Below are 23879 nucleotides of genomic sequence, written 5' to 3' on the forward strand. Positions count from 1 at the left end.
GATACAACACCCATAGACGACGTTATATTATACGGAAAGACACACCCGGCAGAACAAAGCAAAAGGATTATAGCCTTTTTTCTCTGTGATTCCGATTAACCTACTAAAGCCATGGCAGACTGTCCTGCCCAGCGGACTTTCTCAGCTGACGTCAATGTTAGCTGCGCAATAAGCAGCGGCAGCTACGCTGATTTTAGCCAAATTAGCTAGCTGTATGCTAGTTTTTCATTGCCTCAAAGGCTTCTATGAATGAGGGTTGTCGCACGGACAGAAGGCATCAGTAAACAATGTACGCTGGCTACTTAGACTCCTCCTTGTTGTGGTCCAGCTCGACTGGTTCAAGCTACCAGATGCTCAAAGAAGTGGACGTTAAGCCCGGAGAGCGAGTGTGATTACGTTAGCTAATAAACACTACCAGCTAACCACGGGACTAATCCAACCGTGGATAACTTTGTTGGGAATGCATCATCACGAAGAAACCATGTATTACACAGGTACACAGACGTAGCAATGCTAGTTTGCGTAACGTAATATCGTAGCCAGCATTCTAACGACAGAGCCGGGGTGTTTTTGTTTCCAATGCTTATTTGAGAATCCTGTGATCGCACCTGGCCCAAGTCCTGATTTTGTAGAGTTGTCGTTTGCGGAACGATGGCGTTTCTGACTAACCCTGCCCTCCGTCACAGGTAGGGGAGTGGTGGTGAAGACAACCCTGGCCTGGCTTGTCCCCGGCCCGCTGTTTACGGATGATGGCAAGACATTGATCATTTGCAGCCCTGTTGTATTTGTGCAATCACCTTCGAACCAGATTTTGACTCGCGACTGGGATGCCATGTCATTGAAGTGAATAGTTATTCGAGATATTTGAAGGATCATGATGGACACGGAGGAAGTTCCCCAAGACGAAAATTATTGGAAATAATCATGGACTGTTGAGCTCAACTCGGTGCATTTTTATCAAAAACAATTTTTTTAAAAAAGTGTGTTTCACTGGCACCACACCAACATGTCGGCATTTGCTGAGTTCGTCCCCCCTCCAGAATGCCCGGTTTTTGAGCCGAGTTGGGAGGATTTCTCGGATCCTTTAGGATACATCAACAAGATCCGACCCATTGCGGAGAAAACGGGCATCTGCAAGATCCGACCCCCCGAGGTAAAGTCTCATCTTATTTTTGAAACAAACATGGAACCAAAGTCTTCGATGGTTTGCCTGTAGTGCTCCTGCGTAGATAGAGCTGGTTCACCAGGGCCTGCGTGGATTGTGCGATAGGCAACGACGTTAATAGTTCCCATTAGAGGTCAAATACGGATTAATTTATTTTGCACTCAACAGCACACATTTGGTACTTCGGTAAACTTTGTTGTTTTCTGTATTATCCAGAAAAGTTGTGTACAGGCGAAATAGATTAAACAGTTTTCGGTCACAATTCCTTTGTTGTTGTTTTCTTCATCGCTAGCTTAAGTTACAGCACAGTGATTGTTATCGTTCGCTGCGAAGATGCGACATTGGGCTACATGCGGGCCCGTGGCTCCTTTCACAATGTAAACCAACATTTATACTGTAGTTATATCTAATCACTAGCAATCATTCGATGCATTTACATTTTTTAGGACCTTTTTTAAATCTTACGGTGTGTCTTATGTGGCCAGCAAAGCACCGATACTCTTTCAGGACAGACGTAATTACACATAGAAAATAATAGCTTTAAGTGGTCATTATTTATGCAGATGTGTTCCTGTAAAAACAGGCTGAAAACTGCACTTTGACTGTGATGACTGTGTAATGAATAGTTAGAACGTATTAGGCTCTGCTCATGTTAACTTTCTTTAAAAAACACTTTGTTCCAAGTTGCAGTGTTGTTGCATCGTTTCCTCATTGATTGAGGATGAGTTCTCTGATTTTCTTGTCTGTCAGGACTGGCAGCCTCCCTTTGCCTGTGATGTACGCAACTTCCACTTCACTCCTCGAGTACAAAGACTGAATGAGCTTGAGGTGAGTTTGCTCAGAAGTTGCATCACAATAATACTTGAGTGAAGGAATGTCGCCCAGCCTGCTTCATGAATAACATTCAGAACGACATGTGTTTGGTATTATTTGAACACATGCTACGTACACCTTGGAAAGAACTACGCAGACTCCACCTACAGTGTCTTCTGTCTTGCACCTGTTGAGATGTGTGAGTTTTTTTCAAGCCTTGTATTCCTTTTTTATGTTATTTAACATATGAAGAGTGTAGTGCAAGAGCAGCAGGACAGGTTTTCACGGTATGGTCGTGTATCCGTGTGCAGCCATTCAAATGTCATTGTGCCCGAGGTGTTCAGTGTTCGTGAGAGCAGAACATTGGGCTGCATTTAGAGTCCTCTGTGCTCTCTCTCTCCTGTCTGTCCAGGCCCTCACTCGGGTTAAGCTCAACTTTCTGGATCAAATTGCAAAGTTCTGGGAGCTGCAGGGATCCAAGACCCGATTTCCTCATGTGGAGAGAAAAGTGCTGGACCTCTATCAGCTCAGCAAGGTAAAATTAGATCAATTTCTTTTCCTTTTCTTCTTTTTTTAGCCCATTTCCTGTGTCTTTTAACTTTTGGTTTTGCACTTTGCTGTCAATCTAAGTGTTGCTTTTGTCCTTAACGTCAGTAAAAATGCTCACCTGGACACCTGTGTGTTTTCAGATCGTGTCCTCAGAGGGCGGTTTTGAGACTGCGTGTAAGGAGAAGAGGTGGTCCAAGGTGGCCAGCAGGATGGGCTTCCCAGCGGGGAAAGGCACCGGCTCACTGCTGCGCTCCCACTATGAGAGGATCCTCTACCCATATGAACTCTTCCAGTCTGGGGCCACGCTGACTGTGAGTGCTGCTCATTTAACAGAAGCTAACACAGACTTTGTGGGGGATTATATTCCGTCGTTTTATTTTTATTGAGCACTTTTTTTTTGGGCTCAGTGTCCCTCTGAATATTCAGTCTAGAATTGTTTTATACTTTGGCATATTAACCAAACCCGCCAAACCAAATCACACACGTAATGTCACAGTCATACTAAAACCTTCCAAGGACCGATTTAAAAAAAAATGCTTTCGAAAACCCAACTTGTTTTCACTCCGCTCCTTTCTCCAACCAGGGCATCCAGCGGCTATACGAGGAAGGAGACGATGAAGAAGAGGTGGATGAGGGAGTCGGTGAGGACGCAGAGGAGGAAGATGAACTAGATGAGGAGGAGGAAAAAGATGGCGAGGGCGATGGGATGCAGACTAAAGAGCGGCTTCTGCCTGAGAGACGCTCCAGGCGCCTTAAGTCTGAGGTAAACGGGGATATATATATATATACACACACACCACATAAACGTTTTGCCAAACTGATCTCAAAAGTGTAATACGCTGTTAGTTATTTGTAATAACATTCTTGGTTAGATATCATTTACATAGAGTGTTATTTATTCGTTTAACATTCAGTCCGTTGAACTTTCTCAGCTGTGCAGGCTTGCTCCCCAGAGGCCATCTTAACATTTGGTCTTTTAGCACGATCACTTTGTTTCACCGTCTGCTGTTGTGTTTCTCCAGAGGGAAAACAAGGAGCCAAAAGGCCTAAAGATCTTCGGCACAAATCCCAAGATGGTTGGCTTGGAGATTGTATCAGCTGGTAAGTATCATTTTTGGTTGACTTGTGTTTTTACACACGGCTGACGCCGAGTGTTTCTATCGTCACGCCGCCGCTTTCCCCCTTTTTAGATGACGGATTCAACAAGAAGCAGCGTCACCTCAAAGCCCAGGCCTTTGCCATTAAAATGAGACCACGCAAGGAGACCCTGGAGGTCAACTTTGTGAGTGGCAGTTCATTTCCTGGTGGTTGATGTTTATTATATCTGTGAGGAACTTCTGGGCGTGACTACCCCTGTACGTTCTGTGGCGATTTCCCCCCCCCCCCCCAGATCGACCTCTACCTTTGCCTGGTGTGCGGCCGGGGCGATGAGGAGGACCGGCTCCTGCTGTGCGATGGCTGTGACGACAGCTACCACACCTTCTGCCTCATCCCGCCGCTACAGGACGTTCCCAAGGGGGACTGGCGCTGCCCTAAGTGTGTTGCTGAGGTGAGGCGTGAGAGCTGTCTGGCCAATCAAAAATGAATTACACATTCAACCCTCGTATATGCATAACGCACACGATGTTAATTTCTATTATAATGAATCTTCCCTCACAGGAGTGCAGTAAACCCAGGGAGGCATTTGGCTTCGAGCAGGCAGTGAGGGAGTACAGTCTGCAGAGCTTCGGAGAAATGGCCGACCACTTCAAGTCTGACTACTTCAACATGCCCGTTCACGTATGTAAAATCCACTCGGCGAGCTCAGAGTATGTGTGCCGTTACGTCGCTGTCCTTCTGTCGCCTGGCTGTCACATGTTCTGCGTTAATAATTAGAGGTTGAATGTTATTGCTCACAGCAGGGGTTTTCATTATTTCCGCCCTTGTTCCTCCAGATGGTCCCCACGGAGTTGGTGGAGAAGGAGTTCTGGCGCCTGGTCAGCAGCATCGAGGAGGATGTCATCGTGGAGTACGGCGCTGACATCAGCTCCAAGGAAGTGGGCAGCGGCTTTCCTGTCAGGGACGGTAAAAGAAGGCTCCTGGGAGATGAGGAGGTGAGAAGATCGTTACTTTATATTTCCATAAACTCGTCCAAGTGTTCTTAAACTTTCTATCAGAGGTTAATAACCAGCAAAGTACTTTTTTGATGGGGATTCCCCAGGGTCCTAAAGGCATTGCCTGGGTCATTTATTCATCAGACTTCCATCTCACAGATCCCCTTAAAGCTTTTTTCTCTTTTTTTTTTTACTTCATGTTACATTAAGTGAAACCATGACATCTGCCCTGAAGTGAAAGAAAGCACTTTGTTTCTTCTCCTGTTAGGAGTATGCCAACTCAGGCTGGAACCTGAATAACATGCCAGTGCTGGAGCAGTCGGTGCTCACCCACATCAATGTGGACATCTCGGGTATGAAGGTGCCCTGGCTCTATGTGGGCATGTGTTTCTCCTCATTCTGCTGGCACATCGAGGACCACTGGAGTTACTCCATCAACTTCCTGCACTGGTGAGACAATTCTGACCGCTAACCTTATTCTGCTCCACTTGTGTGTCTCTTTGGAAAAGAGCATTAGAGAAATATCTTTAATGTTAATGCATTTCCTCTGTTCTCCAGGGGTGAGCCGAAGACTTGGTACGGAGTGCCGGCCTCGGCAGCAGAGAAGCTGGAGGCCGTGATGAAGAAGTTGGCTCCAGAGCTGTTTGACTCCCAGCCTGACCTCCTCCATCAGCTGGTCACCATCATGAATCCCAATGTCCTCATGGAGCACGGTGTCCCAGTATGTAGTCTGAGCCGTGATGTTTTGTGGGGTTGGATCTGGTTTAGATGTTGGTCGTTGGGGTTCATGTTGGTTGTTAGTGACACATATGTGCATCTGTCCTCCCTCAGGTGTACAGGACCAATCAGTGCGCGGGGGAGTTTGTGGTGACCTTCCCCAGGGCCTATCACAGCGGCTTCAACCAGGGCTACAACTTCGCCGAGGCCGTGAACTTCTGCACCGCTGACTGGGTGAGGGAACAGCAAATACTTCTTCCATTTTTATTTAAAAAAATAGATGCATTGAAGCGATTTTTATGTTGAATGTGCATATTCATCTTTCACACATTCCCTTCCTTAGTTACCGATGGGTCGTCAGAGTGTGGCCCATTACCGCCGCCTCCGCCGCTACTGTGTCTTCTCCCACGAGGAGCTGCTGTGCAAGATGGCCGCTGATCCAGAGAGTCTTGACGTGGAGCTGGCTGCGGCCGTCTTCAAGGAAATGGGAGAAATGATGGAAGAGGAGACAAAACTCAGACAGGCTGTCCAAGAAAAGGTAAATGTCTTCGTCTGTTTGTTTTTTTTGTTGCTCAATTTAAGCCTGTAGACGTTCTGGGTGATTGGCAGTTATCTGGCTTTGAACCTGTGCCTGACCTGTAATATAGCTGTTAATAGCCTGGACTAGCGCCTTTTCTACGTCCCCTTAAAACGGCAAGTTTTGTATCGTCACATTATGTTTAGAGTTGGCTTCATCCGCGCTCTCCTCATCTACAGGGGGTACTGTCGTCGGAGCAGGAGGTCTTTGAGCTTTTACCCGACGATGAGCGCCAGTGTCACAAGTGCAAGACGACCTGTTTCCTGTCTGCACTGACCTGCTCCTGCAGCCCCGACCGACTGGTCTGCCTCAACCATGCAGCAGATCTCTGTGACTGCCCCCTCGGCAACAAGTGTCTTCGGTAAGAGATCTTTTGGGTTTTGGTACGGTACAAACGATTTCCAACGACATGTACACGAGCAGCACACTGTCGAGGAGTCCAATTTGTTTTGGCCTCGAACATACACCACGTTCCCAAGTACATGTGTGCATGATATATTTCAGGTATCGCTACGATCTGGAGGAGTTTCCGTCCATGCTGTACGGGGTCAAGACACGGGCTCAGTCTTATGACACCTGGGCAAAGAGGGTCACGGAGGCCTTGGCTGCCGACCAGAAAAACAAGAAAGGTTTCAAACTTAAATACCGCCACAAGATATGCACATGTTGCACATCTCTTTGTGCCACTGTGTGATTTATTTTTCTTCTTCCCGTGTGTCTCATAGATCTTATTGAGCTCAAGGTTTTGCTGGAGGACGCGGAGGACAGGAAGTATCCTGAGAAAGCTTTGTTCCGACGCCTGAGGGAGATGGTCAAAGAGGCGGAGACATGCTCCTCTGTAGCTCAGCTGCTGCTCAGCCGCAAACAACGGCACAGGTCAGTGGACATGGATACACAGGGGCCTTCATGTCATCCAACAGAAAGGCAATTTACTGATAACCCAGCATGAACGGACATTTTTGTTTTTTTTACCCATTTGCAAATCTATACCGTATCTGCTCAGGTTCAAAGGTGAACTAAACCGTCAATGTTTTTCCATGTACGTCTGCAGCACCCGTCTACGGTCCGAGAGCAGTCGTAACCGTACCAAACTGACAGTGGATGAGCTCAAGGCCTTTGTGGATCAGCTCTACAGGCTGCCCTGCATCATCAGCCAGGCCAGACAAGTCAAGGCGAGTCCCCTCAATACCTATGTGCCGGCTTCCTTATTCCCTCTTTTCCCTCCTAACTCCTATGAATGCCCTTATTTCACCATCAATACTGTTGATTAACTGCTAAAACGACCTTCTTTTCCTTTCGTCACAATGTGTCTGTCACCTCTCGTGTCTCCAGGAGTTACTGGAGAATGTGGAGGACTTCCACGAGCGAGCCCAGGTGGCACTGTCAGACGAGATGCCCGATTCCTCCAAGCTGCAGGCGCTGTTGGACCTGGGCAGTGGCCTGGATGTAGAGCTGCCAGAGCTGCCCCGACTGAAACAGGAGCTCCAGCAGGCCCGCTGGCTTGACGAGGTGGGCTATCGCGACCCCCTTCGGATCTTGTGCGGTTTGACCTAGTTGTTGTAATCTGTGGCCTCGTGTAAACACGCCGCTGTCCTCTTCACTTCATAGGTCCGCGTCACCCTGGCCGAGCCTCACCGCGTCACCCTGGAGCTGATGAAGAGGTTGATAGACTCTGGGGTGGGCCTGGCTCCCCACCACGCCGTAGAGAAGGCCATGGCCGAGCTGCAGGAGATCCTCACTGTCTCCGAGAGATGGGAGGACAAGGCCCGCGCCTGCCTGCAGGCCAGGTAAGGTTTCACACATGCAAATGCACACGGACACGGTGTTTGCACTTGCCTAACTGATCTGTCCTCCGATAACCCCAGGCCTCGACACAGCATGGTGACTTTGGAGAGCATTGTGCTGGAAGCTAGGAACATTCCAGCATACCTGCCCAATATCTTGGCCCTCAGAGAAGCCCTGCTGAAGGCCAAGGAGTGGACATCTAAGGTGGAAGCCATTCAGGTACCGTCTATGTGTACGCTACGTCATTTAGGAGCCTTTCTAATCCATATCTAAAGCCGTGTGTCCCCTTTTTAGGATCTTTGATTGAGACTCAACGTGTGTCTCGCTGCTCTGAATACGGGCGTCAGCTGAAATGTCTCTAACCTCTCTCCTGCCATGTTTCCACCTCACACAGAGTGGCAGCAGCTACGCTTACCTGGAGCAGCTGGAGAGCCTGCTGGCCAGGGGTCGCTCCATCCCCGTCCGGCTCGATCCGCTGGTCCAGGTGGAGTCTCAGGTGGCCGCAGCACGAGCCTGGAGGGAGAGGACCGGTCGCACCTTCCTCAAGAAGAACTCCACGTACACACTGCTCCAGGTGGGCCACCAGGGGGAAACAAGTGTGCCTTATCTACTGTGGGCGGAATAAAAACGTATTCATATTTTTGTTGCTGTCCTGTGCGCCTCGTCTTTTAGGTCCTCAGCCCTCGCGTGGACATCGGCGTCTACGGCAACAGCAAGAGCAAGAGGAAACGCGTCAAGGAGCTCATGGAGAAGGAGAGGGGAGGCTTTGACCCCGACGCCCTGAGCGACCTGGACGAGAGCCTCGAAGAGGTGCGGGCACCTTCCACCGTCGTGGCAGCCTTCAAGGGCAAAGAGCAGAAAGAAGTGGAGGCCATCCACTCTCTCCGCGCTTCCAATTTGGCCAAGATGGCCATGGCCGACCGCATCGAGGAGGTCAAGTTCTGCCTGTGTCGAAAGACGGCGAGCGGCTTCATGTTGCAGTGCGAGCTTTGCAAGGACTGGTTCCACGGAGCGTGCGTGCCCCTGCCTAAGACGGGAACCCAGAAGAAGGCGGGCGTGGGTTGGCAGAGCAACAGCAAAGACTCCAAATTCCTGTGTCCGCTGTGTCAGCGGTCTCGGAGGCCGAGGTTAGAGACCATCCTGTCGCTGCTGGTTTCGCTGCAGAAACTGCCGTTGCGTCTTCCGGAAGGAGAAGCCCTGCAGTGTTTGACAGAGAGGGCAATGAGCTGGCAGGTATGGAATTACTGATTAGTACTGCTCTGTGTCGATCACTGAATTTCCGGGGTTTACTTTTGATACTAAATGGCCATCCTCACACCGGTCTTACTGTCCCTCCAGGACCGAGCGCGTCAATCTCTGGCCACGGAGGAGCTGTCCTCGGCCCTGGCAAAGCTGTCTGTGCTGAGTCAGCGCATGGTGGAGCAGGCGGCGAGGGAGAAAACTGAGAAGATCATCAATGCAGAGCTGCAGAAGGCTGCCGCCAACCCGGACTTGCAGGTACTTTTCTTTTCCATCTTAAATGCTTTGACATTGTTCTCATTTCTGTTCTAAACCAGCGCATCAGTGAGACTCTAGGAATGTTGTTTTGAAGTGTGGACTGTAATTCTTGTGGTTTCCACTGGGGCTTTGTATGTAAAACTAGAATGCACCAGAAGAGGGCACTAATGTGTAAACATGAAGTCGACCACAAGACCGGCTCTCAAATGTGAATAAATGCAGGGAGTTACAGACGACAGGTGGTCCACATTTGTGGCTAAGTACGTCATCAAATAAAACAAAACAGAAGAGACATTGATTGTGTGTGTGTGTGTGTGTGTGTGTGTGTGTGTGTGTGTGTGTGTGTGTGTGTGTGTGTGTGTGTGTGTGTGTGTGTGTGTGTGTGTGTGTGTGTGTGTGTGTGTGTGTGTGTGTACGTTTCTGTTCTTCCTCAGGGCCACATCCAGACCTTCCAGCAGTCAGGTTTCAGCAGAGCCGCATCACCCCGCCAGTCCGTGGACTACGACGACGAGGAGACCGACTCGGACGAGGACATACGGGAGACTTACGGCTACGACATGAAGGTATGTGAGGCAAGTGATGTTGTCCAAGCCGCCTGTAAGCGAGCAGGATTTCTTTTAGACTGTTGCTGTCTGTTTTGTTGCAGGACCCAGGCGAGGTGAAGCCCTACCTGTTCTGCGACGAGGAGATTCCTGTTAAGTCCGAGGAGGTGGTCAGTCACATGTGGCCGGTCATCACGCCTTCCTTCTGCGCCGAACACGCCTACTCCTCAGCCTCCAAGTCCTGTGTGCAAAGTGAGGCCACTGACTAGGATCACCTGTGTTGCTTTAAGTCTGTCTACCCATGATCCCCTGTTCTTGCACAAACAATTCAGCTTTTGTAATACACATCTAATTACTCTCCTCTCAGAGACTCCAGTTTTGTTTGTGTCTCTGATTTAGTAGCAAATGCCGGCCTTCATCATGTCACACTCACAATATTTTACATTTCAGACATGGGCACGCCCAGAAAGCAGCCCAGGAAGACCCCTCTGGTACCTCGCAGCCTGGAGCCGCCGGTGCTGGAGCTGTCCCCGCAGGCTAAGGCCCAGCTGGAGGAGCTGATGATGCTGGGAGATCTGCTGGAGGTGTCCCTGGATGAGACCCAGCACATCTGGAGGATCCTGCAGGCCACGCATCCCCCCTCCGAGGAGAGGTTCCTGCAAGTCATGGAGGTAGGGAGGTCACCCATTACTGTATGCAACCTGGTGGCACACCTGGGCCCCACGGCGAATGCTGCGTAGCGACTAAACATCGGGTTTGGGTTTGGATCAATAGCTCTGGTTGGTTGTGATGAGGAGTTTTGAGATTGGATGCAGGTCGATTTAGGTCTAAAAAAGTACAGAATTAGAAATGGCTGTCTCATTTCGTCTTTCCTTCCTTTCCTGCAGCCTGACGACTCTCTGATGGAGAAGCCTCTGAAGCTCAAGCTTAAAGATTCGGAGAAGAAGAGGAAACGGAAGCTGGAAAGAGCCGAGCACCACCACATGCTGATGGCTGCCGCCGCCGCCGCCGGTGGAGTTTCAGCGATGGGCGAGATAAGACCAGCCAAGTCCAAAGAGCTGAAAAGGGTCGGTCTGGAACTGGGCCTCGGGGGCAAACCCAAGAAGAAGAAACTGAAGCTCAACCTCGACAAGAACCGGGAGATGAAGCAGCTGGCCAAACGGTTAGTCAAGGAGGAGAAGGAGAGGAAGAGAAAGGAGAAGGCTGCGGCCAAGGCAGAGTCCGTCAGGGAAGGGGTGGAGAAGAGGAAGGAGAAGAAGATTCTCGACATTCCCTCCAAGTATGACTGGTCCGGGGCCGAGGACTCCAACGACGAGAACGCCGTGTGCGCAGCCAAGAACTGCCAGCGACCCTGCAAAGACAAGGTGAGCGTTTTTCACTGCTTTTGAGAAATACTCCGACTAAAACGTTGGGGATTTGACATAGAAATGTCTTCTTCCCCACAAATATAAGTCTGAGTGTCAGTACTTGAGATTGTGTTGACAACACGTTGCAGTGAAAGAGGCACAATCGTAGATGAGTGATAGCTACAGTTTAGCAATTAACAGAGGTCAAAGGGCACCATGTGACTGCGCGCCGTTTTAAAACTCAAAGTTCTCAATGTTTCAATTTTTTGTTTTTGAGTATTCATCGAAATCTATGTATTTACTAATACGGACTAAATCTGGGTGATAACTGTCACAATGTAAAATGGTCTACTCAGCGAGGTCCTGTTGAGTCCAGAACTGCTGTAACTAAGTATTCTATCAATGGTTGTGGAATCCTCCCAATTATCTTCTTTTAAAAAGGTCAGAAAGGAGAAAAGCCGATCACAGTTTTCCAAAGCGCACGGTGATGTCTCCAAACGTCCTATTTTGTAGTTAGTTTTTTCTTCACAAGTTTGCTCTATTTTCACAGGTCCAATATTTTTTGGTACTCCCTTCTGCTGTGATTGAAAGCTGTGAATATCTTATTTTTTTATGCCTCCGCAGTGTTACGTTTTCGGGTTGTCCCTCAGTCTGTGCCATTCTCGTCAACGCGACGTCTCAGAACCGGCTTGACAGAATTTCTTCAGATTTCGTACAAACTTCTCCCGTCAAAAGCAGACTGACTGAATGAATGAAATTAGGACTTGAAGCCGTGTTAACATGTAGCTCGCCTCCAACTCTGCGACGCTGTTGGAGGACCGTGATGTTCGCCTCGTCAGTGAGACCATTCTTGACCCTCCGCAGTAACGAGGCGGTAAATTCTGGTTCGACACTTTCACCGCAGGAAGTTGGCGACCCGTTTGTTTGCTGAGTTAATAACAAACGCTTCACAAAAATGAGCATCATGGAACTTTATTGAATATCAACAGCTGATAACAGCACTGGAACATCTTAAAATAGTTACACATAACGTATTAACAGGACACACTGACGTGGTCCTCTTTTCGGAGACGGCCTCGACCGACCGAGACTGTCCGCCGGGTTAACCAGTGGCCAGTCGCCAACCCTGGTGTGTCCGACAGGGCAGCCAATCAGGAGCCGAGGAACCAGGGGGCTCGCAGCTCAGTGGGTGGAGTTTGGGAGATGAAATTAGGATGGCACCGCTCTTAACTCGGTCGACTACATCCGAAGGTGGGATGATTAACGTTTGTGTGTCGAGATGGAGATTGAGTATTTCCTCATCCGTTTCCATCTCGCAATCAAAAAGTATGTGACTCTTTTATTTAAATGAGGTCCACTTATTTAGTAGTGGCTTTATTAAATCGATACCAGTCAGAGGAGGAGATGAAAAAGGATAATATATGTATGTATGTGTATATATATATATATATATATATATATATATATATATATATATATATATATATATATATATATATATATATGGATTGTGCACAAGAGGCCCAATGTGTTTAAATTGGCTGACGGGCCTTAGTGGTGTGTAAAACACAAGACCATTTACAGATCATCGGTGTTTTGCCAGTTATGTTTCAGCTCTGTTTTTCAGTACATTAGATCAAATACAAACACTGACTGACTTGTATCTTTAACACATGCTGTTAAACATTACATTGAAAACATTGAAAACACGTGGCTGTCCACAGCCACGTGTTTTCTTTTTGTTGGTATGTTTCCCTCACGTGTCCCTCACGTGTCTGCCCGTGCGTTCCCCAGGTGGACTGGGTGCAGTGCGACGGCGGCTGCGACAAGTGGTTCCACCAGGTGTGCGTGGGCGTGTCGTGCGAAATGGCCGAGAACGAGGACTACATCTGCGTGGACTGCTCCGGGAAGGCCACCGGCGCAGGCGGAGGGATGACCGTGGAGGAGGTGGCGGCGGAGGAGGAGGAGGAAGAGGAGGAGGAGAGCGTCGTGGTGCTGTCCACGTCCATGTGCAGCGTGCAGAGTCTGCCGTCGCCGTCCGTCGTGGCGACGTGGTCTCACGTCGCCGCCGCCTCTCATCTAAACCCAGCAGCCTCACATCAGCAGCAAGAGACTCAGCAGGGCAGTTAGCACTTACAAAAAAAACAAAAACAGCCTAGGACTGAGTTTCAAAACTGTACCTCACACAATGAGCATAACACAAGACCTAGTGCTAGTGTTTCAGCCTCTCAACCCGTAAAACAATTGCCCTTTGTGAATGAATCTGAACGGAGGAGGGACAAAACCGAGGTGTTTCTGCGACCACCTTGATTATAGAGCACAAGAAAGAAGAGAACTTGCATCTGGAACTCAAAGAGGAGAGTCCTGCAGTCACCGTGTGGCTTCAGCAAATGTTCTCTCTCTCCAAGCACCGAGATCTGTTGAAAAGGTTGTTGGCACACACGCAAGACTTAGTCCTCCCACGACAGTTTGAAGTCTAGAAGCGTCCACCAGCTACTTCCTGGTCTTCCCCTGAACAATAACGCGCCATTGGTGCACTTAATTCCAGTCAAACACCCACTTACTCCAGCTGTTGTATTCAGTGCAAACGGGCAAATAAACTAAATGTGTCCCCGGTCGTGTTTTACTGGACGCCCTGAACCGCTCCCCCCTCTGTGTGGCCCTTCAGTCAGTAACATCTCAATATGTAGGACTCCAGACTAGGAAAAACACAAATGGTTGTAATGTAGTGGAATTATTTATAATGTACATACTTTTAAGCAATTAAGCAAATGGATTGTGGCTTTTTTTGTTTTGTTTTCTCACCTTTAATAAACTATTCCTAGTCAAATGATTGATGATTGTGATGTTTTTTTTCTTTGTGTTAATTTATGGTTTGTGATCAGTGTGTTGTTTTTCTTCTTTCTGAACATATTGTCGAATGTCATATGTATTCTTATTTTAGTCTTGGAAAAGAAAGGGAGAGAGGGCAGGACAACACATCGTGAAAACAAATCAAACGTACAATGTTCCGGACGTATCGGTCAAGATTTAAGACGAGCAAGAAGTCGAGCTCTCGTGTCTCTGGCTGAAGTGTCAGGACGATTGCTGGGTCAAATTCTGAGGGCTCCACGGTGATTTATGGCCGTGCCATTGAGAGGTTGGTTTCAAGTTGTAAGTTCATCTTCACATTTCCTGTGTTACTCGTTAGGCTCAATTAGAGGAGACGTGTGTTGAGCTCTGGCGTAACGATTTCCTGAAAGAATGTGCTTTTCTTTCGTGTTGCAGTTCTTTGTCCCCTCAGTTATAAGCAGTGTCAAATGTGCATTTTGTGCAAAACAAATTCATCTTTTTGGGGGGTTTTGTTTTGGGAAGGGGGGGGGGGTATTTTGGGGTCTATTTATTTTCAGATTTTTCATTTTGCAATCCTCAGTTTTTCACAATGGTACCCTGATTTTCTAGGTGTGTGTGGGGGGGGAAGCAACAATTTGCTGTCACTTCTAACTCAGCCGAGTCAAATCCGGTGCGAACTGACCCGAAGCTGCTTCGCTCACCTCTGCCACCGTGCTGACTGGGAGAGTTGGCGCTGCGAGGCATCAACGACACGACCGGTAATGGTACATAATTGATTGCATAACGTCTGCTCTGTCATCTGGTGCCACCACATCCCCATCGCCCGCTGTTTGTTGTTTTCACTCTGCCTGTGAGTGGAATGTCAGACTTGAGACTGTGGTTTCTCAACGGTCACAAAAGCCTTTTTGCAATCGTCACGTGATATCGTATTCTAGTTTCTGTGATTTGTTTCTTTCCCCCCGTTCATGGCTTCCCTCCTCCCTTCATCCATCAGCCAGGGAGCAATACTGTACGGCATACAGATATACATTTTTGCCAGACTCAAACATGAGCTCCTTTTCTTAAAATACTTTAATTTATAATTAATTGATTTCTAATTCAACTGGGAGCACCTTAACCTCGCACATGAAATTGGGATGAACTGTGTTGCAGACAGGAAATGTATGGAATGATTATTTAAATGAATGATTCATTTTTGTTGTTGTTAAATAATACAGCTTCTGCAGCAGAAAGTGGTCCACTGCAGCGGACATCGACACTGTACAGCCTGCTCCGGTGTCATCCTGTGGTGCACCTTATTTTAAGCATGGAGTCACGACAGGTGATGTACTTTGCTCTGTAAGGGGCAGACCAGGGCAAAGGAGGGAAGAAAGAAAGAGGGCTGGCCTCAGTTTAGCATTACAACCCCCCGCCCCTCACTCCAGTGCGGTTAAATTCCTAAAACCTGAGCATTGACTGATAAACCTCCAGAGACCGCTTCAGCCCTGAGACTAGAGCCACACACAGGAGATCAAGTGACACTGCAATGAAGGGTAAGCTGTCAATGCATTTTACAAATTGACTATCTGGAGATTTTCAGCTCAATTGAGATTGGTAAATTATTTTGTTCGTTCAGTTATGGAAGAATTGCATTGCTATAAATCTCTTGAGCTAAAAAGCAGAGCATGCCTGCTCCTTTTCTTCAATGACATGCTTCACATCTATCCAATTGCACATACAGATCTTATATATCGTAAAAGTACACTATTCCACTGCATCTGGAGCTGTTTGGTGTCTTTGGTGCCTTGCTTTGGGACATCTCGAGCGTTACTGAGTAGAGGGAAACCAATCGACACCGACCGGGCTCTACAACCTGCTGCAATCCTCTTCTTCCTCTCTCGTCTGTTCTGTAGGTGACGCTGCCAAAGCGTGCGCCCCAAATGGCGCCAGCCAAGCCAAGGACCAGACGCCCCCCTCGGAGGAGAAGATGGAGGAGCGGGGCCAGTGGGCCAACAAGATGGAGTTTATTTTGTCCGTCGCCGGCTCCATCATCGGCCTGGGCAACGTGTGGCGCTTCCCGTACCTCTGCTACAAGAATGGAGGAGGTGAGTGGACGGAGGAAGGAGGTGTGCAAATGGAGCTTACATACTTTATCTCAGGCTCATGCTGAAATAATAATCTTGCTTCAGTGCACTTTTACTGTCAACCATGCAGTTATTTTTTTTACATGCACTAAATTTGTGGACGATTCAAGATAGCTGACGTGAAATTGAGAGTATGCAAAACACCCGAGGACCCTTTTCAGAATCTGTCAATCAAAATCGAACCTTCGACTCACTCGAGCTCAGGTGAAAGACGTAAAAACATATATATTCAAGGTCTCACACTGAACCACCTCAGACCCCATCGGCCATGCTTGTGTAGGTGCTTAATGCGACGCCCCTCTTCATCCCTCCATGGGGCGACAGGGTCAGGGTTCAGGGCCCGAGCGGGGTCGGGCAGCTGTTGTTGCTCCGTGCTCGCAGCAGCTGTCCCCGCAGAGAGGCGGAAATCTGAGCACGCCAAACATCCTCGGCGGCCCGACAGGACGTCGCCACAAAATGCCAATTAAAGAACGTTTCTCCATGTCCTCTTGCTGTGCTCCGTGCCTTTTTTTTAATGCTTGGTCTTATTAAGAGTCATAATACAGCTTCAGTTTGTTCAGGCATGTATTCTTTCATATAGTTGGGAACATCATTAACTCTTGGACATGAAATACTATATCATCTAGGCTTGAGCTTGTGCGGTTCTTAAAGGTTACACGGTTTAATTTTGTACTTTCGGTCCGTTCAAACCAGGTTAATCCGGTGATCTGTTCATCAGGTACAGGAAAACCAATCATGTAGGTAATATGTAATGAGTAATAGCAAATCCAAGAATGAAAGAGAGGGGTCATCATGATGTAATCTTGTATCTTGTACAGTTTCCTTAAGATTAGCATTTTTCTGCAGGACACTCGGGACTCAACATGGGCTTTTTGGACCATTTGTCCTGATTCGAGCAAACTGACTTTTGGAGCTGCAGTCTGGATTTGGGTCCACATTTTGTTGCAGTACAAGAAGGCCCTGGGTTTACGTTAACCCTGAATCCTTTGCTCTTTTTCTGCACTCAGGTGCGTTCTTCATCCCCTACTTGATCTTCCTGTTCACCTGCGGCGTCCCCGTCTTCTTCTTGGAGGTGGCCCTGGGCCAGTACACCAGCGAGGGAGGCATTACCTGCTGGAGGAAAATCAGTCCGTTGTTTGAAGGTAGGTTGGACACACAGGGATCCTGGCAAAGCATACACACACTTTAGCAAATGTTATGAAGCCATGATGCTAAAACCTGGAAAAAATGGAATCATTCTGATATTTAAAATGTATGTTAGAATACATGTTACTGAATATTTGTATTGATTATTCTGCAGGTCTTGGCTATGGCACCCAGGTGATCGTGACTCTGTTGAACTTCTACTACATCGTTGTTCTTGCCTGGGGCATTTTCTACCTGTCCTACTCCTTCTCCTGGGACCTGGCCTGGTCGCACTGCAACAACACCTGGAACACAGGTAACAAAGAGCACTTTAAAATACACGAGGAGCTCCACCAATGTTTTTGATACGTTTAAGAATGACATTTTGCTCTTCCCCCCCCCGCAAGAAAACTGTGTGGGGTTACATAGGAGAAACACCTCAATCGAACAAACAACCAACCCAAATGCCACCTCTCCCGTCATCGAGTTCTGGGAGTGAGTTTTTTCAGAGCGCCTCGCCTCCTCTTGGTTGATACCGCACTGTTGTGAAAGCGACAGCGATGCGTCGACTCAGCGCTTCTTTCCTTGTCTCTGCAGGAAAAGAGTGCTGAGGATTTCCCCGGGCATCGACCACATGGGCGCAATGAACTGGGACCTGGCCCTGTGTCTGTTCATCGCCTGGGTCATGTGCTACTTCTGTATCTGGAAGGGGGTGAAATCCACAGGAAAGGTGGGTGACCTGGTGACCCTTTTTATCGATTTATTGATTTGGCCAGAGACGGCTCTCGGGACACTTTAAGGATGACATCTGGTATTTATTCTTCTATTTAGCGTTTCCAGCCCCCCCGTCCCGCCACCCCGGATGGATGGATGTTTCTTTATTTGTTCGCATACTTATCAACGTCGTATGTGTGTGTCTGTATAGGTGGTCTACTTCACCGCAACCTTCCCCTATATGATGCTGATCGTGCTGTTGATCAGAGGCCTCACCCTGCCTGGTGCTGCGATCGGCATCCAGTTCTACCTTTATCCAGACCTGGGACGCCTGGCAGACCCACAGGTACCAACGATGCCACACAGACAGCTTACAAACAAAAGCCGAAATGCAGATCCACATTCACCACCATTACAACAAACTACTAATTCCCGAAGAGGGCCTTCAGAAGACGTGGTGATCCCTGTGGGCGAGGGGCGCACCACGTGCAGGTATCCCATGGTTCTCTGCTAGGGAGCCTAGTTTCTGCTGGGTCCATCTGCTCTCCATGAAAGAGGCAGGCACGGCAGGGCTTGAATGCAGGGTCAGGACACCACTAGGAGTGTAAACACCAGCTCTACCAGGACTGAGGCCCAGTCAGCGAACCAGGCTTAAACTGGCTCTGTGCTCGACGGCAATCGGAAGATTTTTGCAGAGTCCCCAAAATAATTTGCGTGTCTCTTTTCATTCTGCTTGTATTGTGTCGTCTTATTCCTGTTTAGTCGCACGCTAGTTTGCCACAAAACTGAACCAAACAAAGTCGAGTAAACACACAAAACTAATAATTCAACCTGCCATTTCCCTCTCTCTCGATCTCCTGACGGTTTGTGGTTCTTCATTCCCTTTGCTATTTTACAGTCGTTTTTTTTGTTCCTGATGAGGGACGAGTCTTTACTTGTCTATTTGTTACAGATCGTGCACTCTCTGTATTTGTGGAAGCTTGGGTCCTGAATCAATGTCGAGACAAACCAGACCAATACCAGACGTGTGACATTTGTGCAACTACATGAGTCAATGATTATGAACGGCAACACGCCAGCACGTGAATTCCTCTGGATTATCTAACCACACGTGGAACGCACGTGTTTGTACGTCGACCTAAGTAATGTAATGTATTTTGCCTCTTGTGTAAGGTGTGGATGGATGCTGGCACCCAGATCTTCTTCTCCTACGCCATCTGCTTAGGGTCGCTGACTGCTCTGGGAAGCTACAACAAATACAACAATAACTGCTACAGGTAGGTAAATATAATGTATACGCATACACGCTCAAATGAACAGGAATTCCTTCCTCATTTCTCATTTTGAACCAAAAAATCATCATCAGGTGTGATTTATGTGATCAGCTGTGTTGATCTGAAGCTTCACGATGCTGAAATGAATCTCCTGGAACATGTGCTGTCTGTTGCAGGGATTGCATTGCGTTGTGCGTTCTGAACAGCGCCACCAGCTTTGTGGCGGGCTTTGCGATCTTCTCCATCCTGGGTTTCATGTCCTATGATCAGAATGTTCACATCTCAGAAGTGGCAGAATCTGGTGAGGCTTTTCCTCCCGTTGCGTTCAAAAACGCTCCGAGGAAGAAAAAAAAAAGGAATAGCAATAGAGTAGGAAAATAATCTGTTCATGAATCCTCCTGTAGGTCCTGGCCTGGCCTTCATAGCTTACCCCCGCGCTGTGAGCATGATGCCTTTCTCTTCCCTGTGGGCCGCCCTCTTCTTCATCATGATCGTCTTTCTGGGGCTTGACAGTCAGGTACGTACCTCCAAGTTAATTAACACTTCTTGCTTTTTACAATGACACTGATTATTGAGGAAATACGGTGTGAATTTACTTTGTCTTGAGAAACAACACATATTTTAGAGTGCGGCATTTCTTTTTAATTATTTTAATTATTTGGATTAAATTTGATTCAATCGATTTTTACATTTTAAGAAATATTCTTTTTCCTATTTATACTGTTCTTGCATTTATATTTAACACACTTAATAGATCCCACCTCTCAGCATTTGTATTCACTATTTACACTGTGTATAATACATAATAACATTTCAATGTCTTTCTATATTTTACATTTCCTTGAGCTTATATATAAGAGCAACTGTAACATACCAATTTCCCACTGGGGATCAATAAAGTATTTATGATAACATTTTTCTGAATGTGGTACTTTGACTTTTAATGAGTACATGGTCCTGATTGTACTGATATACTTTTACTTAAATAACAATGCAGTACTTGTATCGTATTTTCAGTGTCGTATTAGTAGTTTTACTTCAGTAAAGGATCTAAATACTTCCTCCACCACTGTTTGCTCGGAGATTTAAATGTCACGTGCTGTTAACTGAGCCAGGAAGTAAGTCTTCCCTTCATCATAGCTGACAAACAAAAAAAGGTTTCATTTATTGATCAGTGCTCACACCTCTCTCCCCCTCGTCCCCTCACACCTCTCCCCCCCCCTCCTTCCCATCAGTTTGTGTGTGTCGAGAGTCTCGTGACGGCGATAGTCGACATGTACCCCGCCGTGTTCAGACGTAAAAACCGCAGGGAGCTCTTCCTGTTAGCTGTGGTCTTCGTCTCCTTCTTCATGGGCCTCATCATGCTGATGGAGGTAGGGGGGTCACACACAGACATCCATGCACACGGGCAAACATCTGCAGGCATCAAGATGCTTTTTTACTGACATGTTTAAGTCCTAATTATTCAGTAAAGTTAACAATATTCTTTTAAATGTAACAATGCAATGCTTAAGGTGTTTTCCCTCATCATATCACCTGATGGTTGTTTAGGGGTAAACCAGCACAGGGTGCCTTGTTCTGCTGAAAACCGCTCTTACATAGTCTCAACCTAGTTGACATGGTTTCACCGCTGCACAGCTGGAAACATGAATGTTCTGCAGAGGTGTAACCACCTATACATTAAATTACACTTTCTACAAATAACCATTGATATTCAAAAATACACCTCTGCAGACACCTGATGACACAGGTCATCATTTTGTAAGTACAAGCAAGTCACAGGTTTGGTGCAACGAGTCTCAGGTAAGTCTCAAGCATGTCAGAAGTCTCCAGTTTTTGGGCTTCGGTGTTTCAAATCGCAAACGTGTCGATCTTTCAATATCAACAGCAGGAGAGTAGATTTGTCTGGAGGCTGATATGCATTTTTGTACAGAAACAAAATGTATTGCTCAGTGCTTTGATTGATTCCCTGACACCATCATGTCGCGTTGTCTCACCAAGTGTGTCCAGTACGTCTGTACTGACAATGCGCAACAATTAAGACAACACAGACATTCCAAGAAAAAAAACACCTGCAAGTCAACAAAAAAATATAAAAATATTGCTGGAAATAATGAGTCCAAGATCTTTCCAGAATGGTCACACAAGCAATTTCATCTGATTTCAGTTTATTTCCTGTTTATATTTCTGGCTTAAGGTAGATGTGTTCATATGAATAGCATTAATTCAACTTTTATTCTGGTGTTTAAGTCATTTCCATTGTGTCTTGAATTTAAATGAATTTGTAGCATGGACGTTTTCCAGATATAACTTTGACTCAGTGCTTCATATCTCTATCTTTGTAGGGCGGCATGTATGTTTTCCAGCTCTTTGATTACTATGCAGCCAGTGGCATGTGTCTTCTCTTCATGTCCATCTTTGAAACCGTCTGCATTGCATGGGTCTATGGTAAGCTGTCCTCAAAACATAAACGGCTGTCTTTTACTGGTGAAAATGGAAAAACGTGTCTCATGAGTGTTTTCCGGTGTACATGCTGTGGAATAAATTGTCCTGATTACTGTCAACATCGATAGAAATATCTTTACTGTGTTTTTCCAGGTGCAGACCGCTTTTACGATAACATTGAGGACATGATTGGCTACCGTCCAGGATGTTACTTCAAGTACTGTTGGTTGTTCCTCACCCCGGCCACGTGCATTGTGAGTATCAACAAACTAATTAAGTAGTATCAAGGCTTTCCAAAAATGACAAAGGCGGACAGCAACTGAGGCCTCCTCTCCTCTCCTCTCCTCTCCTCTCCTCTCCTCTCCTCTCCTCTCCTCTGCTCTGCTCTCTCCTCTCCTCTCCTCTCCTCTCCTCTCCTCTCCTCTCCTCTCCTGTCCTCTGCTCTCCTCTCCTCTCCTCTCCTCTCCTCTCCTCTCCTCTCCTCTCCTCTCCTCTCCTCTCCTCTCCTCTCCTCTCCTCTGATCTACCCTCCTCTCCTCTCCTCTCCTCTGCTCTCCTCTCCTCTCCTCTCCTCTCCTGTCCTCTCCTGTCCTCTGCTCTCCTCTCCTCTCCTCTCCTCTCCTCTCCTCTCCTCTCATCTCCTCTCCTCTCCTCTCCTGTCCTCTCCTCTCCTCTCCTCTGCTCTCCCCTTCTAGACATGAAAACAAATCAGTTCTTCCTTCTTCGTCAATAGTCATGCATGTCTAATTGTCTCTCCAGGGTACTTTTGCCTTCTCTCTCATCAAATACACCCCTCTAAAGTACAACAACGAGTATGTGTACCCTTGGTGGGGTTATGTCATTGGCTGGCTGCTCGCTCTCGCCTCCGTGGTCTGCATTCCACTTTGGATGGTGTACAAGATCAGCACCACCCAAGGGACATTCAGAGAGGTAACATTTGATCCTGTTTCAAGTTGTTCAGTTAGCTGGGGGCTGTTATCAGATACATGTTATCGCATCCCTGCTAACCATGGATGATGTGTTTAAATTATGAAACGATTTGTGTGCCAGTTTTGGTCTTGGTCTTAAATCAGACGGCCTGTGAACTTGTCCCTAACCCCGTCTGAACTTTGACTTGACTTGAACCTATCCCATTTCGGAATTTTTTCCAAAAAAGACTCGAGCTCCTTCACACTGGTTTTACCTTTCTACAGCGCATCCAGCTGCTCATCACACCATCGGACTCCTTACCCAAAACCAAGATGGAGCAGGAGAACTTACTGGCCATCTTTGCTCCGGAGGGAGACGCTGCCATGGTTAGAAATGGCTACTATCCAGTCTCAGAGACAGACTCCAACTTATGAGGCCCCATGGTGATGTGTATGGGAAAGACATGTGGGTTTTTGGTTCCATCCTTGACTTGCTGCACCCTCACCTCCATTCCAAAGATCACTGCAGGGAAAGATCACCATGAAGTGTCACATCAGCGATTTTAAATGATAACAGATATGGAGGCCTCAGGAGATAACAGGCATACAGTGTGTGGGGTTTGGCAGTGCCTGTACATTTCAGGGATGGCAGTAATGTAGAGAAAAAAGGATAAAGATAAATAAATTAAAAAGTAATTTATTTGAGTTTTAAAAGGACAAAGGCACTTTTTTTTCCAGGGACAAAAGTTCTTAACTCTACTCAAACTGAAGTCTATGAATACATTGGCATATATTCAACTCTGCATTTCACGGATGATTTAAATCAACTGATTCAAAGTCAGCTGAAATGTACGGCCTTGTTAAAGTGTTACAATTTTAGAATGGAGGTTGATGATGACGTTTTCGTCTCAATCAAAGGTGGCAATTGTAGAGACAGACACACAGGTTCCCCCAAAAGTTTATAATAAGGATAAAGTTTGTGTCAATGTAACACGAAGAAAACCAGTGATGGAACAGGGTCACCATTTGTTCCCGCTACATGTAAGATATGTGTCCTTGTATATCTGACATTGCTTTGTGGCTACTTAGCCATATTTGTATCATATATTTTTATTATCATAAATGATTGGGGCATAGTTTCCCTTTTGTATTTACAAGAATTAAAATGAAATGTTGCGTTTCACATGAATGGGCTGTGTAATGAAAGGATATGTCAGTAAAACGTATAATACTGTAGCACTGCTGTAGCTGTAGGACTAACATGACATATACAACGTAGGTTCATATTTTGTACTGTAACAGAATATGACTGTACAAATGTGAATCTTGTAAGTATGTTTTTAAATAAACATGCAACATTTTATGTTTTCTTGA

At 46.9% G+C, this 23879-nt stretch overlaps 2 protein-coding genes across 2 annotated transcripts; both read left to right on the forward strand.

Moving 5' to 3' along the window:
* Nucleotides 1-68: 68 nt before the first annotated feature.
* Nucleotides 69-13919, forward strand: kdm5a (lysine demethylase 5A). Its single transcript, XM_079294238.1, has 30 exons — nt 69-494; nt 687-1153; nt 1916-1993; nt 2391-2513; nt 2668-2838; nt 3111-3290; nt 3550-3628; nt 3718-3809; nt 3918-4076; nt 4187-4306; nt 4462-4620; nt 4889-5070; nt 5179-5341; nt 5452-5571; nt 5681-5875; nt 6094-6275; nt 6419-6543; nt 6640-6790; nt 6966-7086; nt 7247-7423; nt 7523-7701; nt 7780-7918; nt 8094-8273; nt 8372-8932; nt 9038-9196; nt 9631-9759; nt 9843-9990; nt 10189-10409; nt 10626-11102; nt 12879-13919. The coding sequence occupies exons 2-30, from the start codon at nt 1007-1009 to the stop codon at nt 13212-13214; spliced, it is 5253 nt and encodes a 1750-aa protein (XP_079150364.1). The 5' UTR covers nt 69-494; nt 687-1006; the 3' UTR covers nt 13215-13919.
* Nucleotides 13920-15867: 1948 nt separating this feature from the next.
* LOC306795695 (sodium- and chloride-dependent GABA transporter 2-like) lies at nt 15868-22940 on the forward strand (the record flags this gene model as incomplete). Its single annotated transcript, XM_079294284.1, has 14 exons — nt 15868-16000; nt 17047-17181; nt 17340-17480; nt 17572-17659; nt 17762-17894; nt 18090-18224; nt 19052-19155; nt 19329-19453; nt 19557-19669; nt 20388-20525; nt 21498-21600; nt 21751-21851; nt 22357-22527; nt 22791-22940. Exons 1-14 carry the CDS (start codon nt 15883-15885, stop codon nt 22938-22940), a joined length of 1755 nt encoding a protein of 584 aa, XP_079150410.1. The 5' UTR covers nt 15868-15882.
* Nucleotides 22941-23879: the final 939 nt, after the last annotated feature.

Source organism: Melanostigma gelatinosum (assembly GCF_949748355.1).
Source record: "Melanostigma gelatinosum genome assembly, chromosome: 22".
In the NCBI taxonomy this organism is placed as follows: domain Eukaryota; kingdom Metazoa; phylum Chordata; class Actinopteri; order Perciformes; family Zoarcidae; genus Melanostigma; species Melanostigma gelatinosum.

Excerpts from the sequence above, each read along its gene's own strand:
- kdm5a (XM_079294238.1), top strand. The coding sequence starts at position 1,007 with ATGTCGGCATTTGCTGAGTTCGTCCCCCCTCCAGAATGCCCGGTTTTT. Across the intron at positions 5,071-5,178 it reads TCCATCAACTTCCTGCACTG|GGGTGAGCCGAAGACTTGGT; the intron begins GTGAGACAATTC and ends TCTGTTCTCCAG. Across the intron at positions 5,572-5,680 it reads ACTTCTGCACCGCTGACTGG|TTACCGATGGGTCGTCAGAG; the intron begins GTGAGGGAACAG and ends TCCCTTCCTTAG.